The following is a 4,049-nucleotide window of genomic DNA, read 5'->3' as shown; positions in this document are numbered from 1 at the left end:
AGTAGCGTCTCTGTCACTCACAGCTCAACGGCCTCCCTTAGTCACACTCCATCTGCGTGACGCAGGCAGGTTCGCCTCAAGCGTGGAAGAGCCCACCCTGCAGGGAGGCTCCCACAGCGTAACGACTTGCACCACAGTCACCCCACCTTTAGTCCTCTCCAAGACTCTGGAGCTCAGCTCTCCCTGCCACCTCCATCCTCAAAATGCTGTCAGCAACCCAGCATCAGATGGCACAAGGCTTAGCCTCCTTGCCCTGCTCTTGAACGGACAAGAGATTCTGCCACAGCCTCCACCAACTATTTTACAAATGTACAATCAAGAAGACAGCACTACTTGGCGACGCAGGAACGAACTGTACTACAAAGTCAGACCTGCAGGATCCAGGTTTCTCTGAGAACCAGAGTGTGAGGACAAGGAACAGCCTGGAGATCTTCCCATCGTGAGGAATCTTCGGACCCCACCCAGGGTGGCCCGGCCCTCCCCATCCCCTCACCTTGTGGTGCAGGCACCAAGGGAACAGTCAGCTCCAAGCCAAGGGCCACTACTGCTCTGGTGTCCTCCCACCTATCGAGTCAGAGAGTAAGGAGTCGGGAGCGGTGGGAACGGAGACAGGAACACGGGCAGCCGCGCTCCTCCAGGAGTAGCAACGCTGACCCCGGGCCAGGTGCCACAGATGGGCTGCTCCCGACAGCCCCTCCTCTTCCGCCCAGGGCAGACTCCAGGGCTCTGGCCCAGGCAAGGGCTGCGACAGCAGGACGAAATCACACAGCTCCAGGTCTACACACGTTTCTATTTTATTATGGAAGAGGTGGAAATGCCACCCCCTCCACAACAGCAACCAGTAAAATTTATCCCAAAAATAACTCAGTACAAAACAGGTCTGTTCCAGAATTAAAAAAAAAAAAAAAAAGAAAAAAAAAAAGAAAAAACTTTACATGAGTTTTTAAATCCTATTTTAAAACATAAAAGAAACAAATCCATCATTGGCCGCACAGCCCAGTCGCCCTTCCTCCCACCAGGGAGCACAGACGAGAAATCTGGGTCCTGTTCCATGCACGGATTTGCTGGTCTGTTTAACTGGTGTCCATCTGCAACAGAGGAAAGAGATTCTCACTAAAGGAGCTCCAGCTCCCCCACCCTGGCATTGATGGGTCCCCAGCTGGGCAGCCCCACGACGGTGCCACTGTGGCACTCACTCTGGCATTGTAGGCATCCAGCTGGGCATCCAACTCCTCTGCAGAAAGCTGCTGCTTTGAATTCCTGCCAGTGCCTCGGCCTCTACCCCGGCTGCCTCCACGGGTCCCTCTCCGGGTGCCGCCACCACCACCAAAACCTCCGGAGCCACGGTTTCTAGTCATGCCACCCCTGTTTACACTGGCAAGAAAGACAGAACTCGTTCACACATGTGTAAAGGGCGAGGATGATGCACTAAACCATAGGCCAACCCCATGTCCCCGGGGCTCACCTCTGGACAGGTCTTCGCTGTGTATCAATCTGTGATGTAACGAGTTGAATGTTCATGGGGCGCCCTGTGGCAAAGAGCACAAGAGGGCATCTTCCGGTCAGAGGTTCTGAGACGACCCAGGTGGCACCACACCCTGTCTCCATGCAAACACTGGAAAGGGCCGTGTGCGTCTTAAATGCCCCTGACAAGGGAAATGGCCTGGAGATACTGGTGGGAGAACAGAATGGCGAGGACAACCCCACCGAACACCTGCTCACTCCTTCTCGGCCAGGCTGGGCGGGCTGTTTGGTCAGATGTCAGGGGTGCTCATGGGTGGACAGGTGTAGGTGACCTGACGGAAGAAGAAGCGGTACCTTGTCTTTACGACTACAGCCCGCACTCAGAGGCGTGCTATGGCAGTTCTCAGAAGGCTTCACAGAAGTGAATCTTCCGGAAGGAGCTGAAGGAGGGGGGCTCACAAGAGGTTGGTCCGGATGTGCGGGGCAGCGTGAGGGGGGGCAGAACGGAAGAGAGAGACAAAGGGCCGAATGCAAGGTGTCCTCGGCCAGAGGAGCAGGCCATGCTCCTGCACGGACGCCAAGCCCCAGCCACCCAGCCCGCCCTGCTCACCGTCCAGAGGGACGCCGTTGTACTGCTTCATCGCCTTCAAGGCATCTGCCTTCCGCTCAAAATGCACATCTGCCGTACCTAAACTCCGGCCAGAGCGATCATAGTGCACAGCTGCCTTCTTCAGCGTTCCAAATTCAGCAAAGAGTTCCTGGGTGTTGAAAACACGAGTTATCAGCAAAGCAACAAAGCTGTTTTCCTTCCGGTGGGCAGCCCAGAGACAGTCCCTGCAAGTGTGAGCTGCTGGGGGTGTTTCCCTGGAGGCAGACGTATATAAAGGGAGCAGGGCAGTGGTAATGGGAACTGAGGGAAGGGAGGGGACAGGAGGGACAGCAACTTCCAAGAACACCTGGGTCTGAGGGCTCCTGCTAACCTGGGGACCTGACATCTGTATCAAGACACAGGTAAGGAAGTTGCAAAGCCCACTAATAAAGGGCATAAAACTAAGTCACTGTCTTCTTCAACGAAGGAAACTGTACAACACACCCAAGGCCTGTTCTAAGAAACAGCAAAGGCCAGGAACAAGAGCAAGGGAAGCCGTCCCATGCACCAGACCAGCTCAAAGGGCCCGCTGGTTCCGGAGAACTGACCCCAGCCCCCCCGGCAGATTCTGGCTCACCTTTCCCTCTCCTCCTACTCAAGCCTGCCGCAAAGTCTGAAGTCAAGCGCTGCCATGGAAACTGCCCTGACCTCAGGCAGGCTGGGAGTTGGAGAGGGAACCCAGAGTGCGGGGCTATTCCGGCCGCAGGCACAGCGGGAGGTGGAGTTCACCAAAAGCGGTTTCCAGGGGATGCCAGAAACCACCTTAAAAAAAGTGTTGAGACACTGTGAGTGCTCATTGGTATTGCTCTGTCCCCCAAGGCAAAGCCAAATGTCTGTGCTCTGGGACACTGAACCCAGGAAGAAGGCCCAGCACCCTGACCCAACCATCTCCAAGACGGATTCCCAAGAAGTCGTTTCTTAACCAGAAAACAAACTCAAATGCCTCTGGGGTTCAATTAAAAAACAAACAAACAAAAAAAGCTTCAACCAAAGACGCGTTTGACAATCACAACGCTGACAAAACGTGTGTGTAGGAAAAAGAGTTATAAGACTATAGGGTACAAGATCCTTATAAGACACACGGCTCCAGGCGAACAGAGCCGGAAAAATCCACAGGTACCACCTCCTTTGTCAGTTACAGAAGAGACCTTTTTTCACCCACTGATCCACTAAAAGGAGCACAAAATTAAAAAAGCAAGCGGCCTAGGTCTGTCAGTAACACACTGGGACCACTCACATCCAACCCATCTCTGTCCCTGTTAGGAACTGGAGGCCTGAGCAGAGGACTTTCCCTCACAGACACTTCCTAGTAAGGAAAAGCAGCAGCTCCTCAGGCCACGCTGGGGTCCAGTATCCAGCAGACTCTTAACTAGCGCACCTCTGCGGTACGCTGGGGCCGGGTCTGTCCTGCAGCCCCGCGCAAGGGCACAGTGGCTGGCCCTGGGGCGGCCGGGAGGGTTCACTCTCCTAGAACGGGAACGGGGTTCAGGACCACCTCCCAAACAACACGATCCCTTCTGCTCAGGGTGGTGAGCCCCCCAAGAGGGTCTCCTCTTACCTGAATATCGGCGTCTGACACTCCAAAATCCAGATTTGACACCAGCAGCTTCCCACCCGTCTCCACGCCGGCACCACCGCCGAAGCCGCTGTCGAAAAGGTCGTGCTGCCACTTGTCGGGAAGCTGTTTCGGCTGGAGGAAGTAAGGCACGGGAACAGAAACAGACCGTAAGGCTCTCCCCACGGCCTCCCTGCCCTCCCGGCCACCGCAGGCCTCCCTCAGCCGGGGCCTGGGAGGAACGCGCGAATAGGGGGCCTCCCGCCCTCGCCGGCGCCGCGCCGGTCCCAGCCCGGGGCCCAGGATCCCGCCGCGGCGCCACTTCTAGGTCCCTGGCCACTAACTTCCCGCCGCCGCCGCGCCGCGCCCCGCGTCCCCTCC

The 4,049-nt window shown here is 56.3% G+C and overlaps 1 protein-coding gene across 1 annotated transcript in view; it reads right to left on the bottom strand.

Moving 5' to 3' along the window:
* Positions 1 to 770: 770 nt before the first annotated feature.
* The window catches only part of ALYREF (Aly/REF export factor), a 4,337-nt gene continuing 1,058 nt past the window's right edge, over positions 771 to 4,049 (bottom strand). Inside the window, exons 2-6 of the mRNA XM_008576307.1 lie at positions 3,672 to 3,900; positions 2,075 to 2,222; positions 1,466 to 1,529; positions 1,197 to 1,374; positions 771 to 1,088 (exon numbers count right to left, since the gene is read on the bottom strand). Coding sequence (XP_008574529.1) covers positions 1,074 to 1,088; positions 1,197 to 1,374; positions 1,466 to 1,529; positions 2,075 to 2,222; positions 3,672 to 3,900 — 634 coding nt within the window. The 3' untranslated portion in view covers positions 771 to 1,073. The remainder of the gene's footprint in view (positions 1,089 to 1,196; positions 1,375 to 1,465; positions 1,530 to 2,074; positions 2,223 to 3,671; positions 3,901 to 4,049) is intronic.

The sequence above is a fragment of the Galeopterus variegatus genome, unplaced genomic scaffold, assembly GCF_000696425.1.
Source record: "Galeopterus variegatus unplaced genomic scaffold, G_variegatus-3.0.2 Scaffold1322, whole genome shotgun sequence".
Classification (NCBI taxonomy): Eukaryota; Metazoa; Chordata; class Mammalia; order Dermoptera; family Cynocephalidae; genus Galeopterus; species Galeopterus variegatus.
This window is presented reverse-complemented; position numbering and strand designations above follow the sequence as displayed.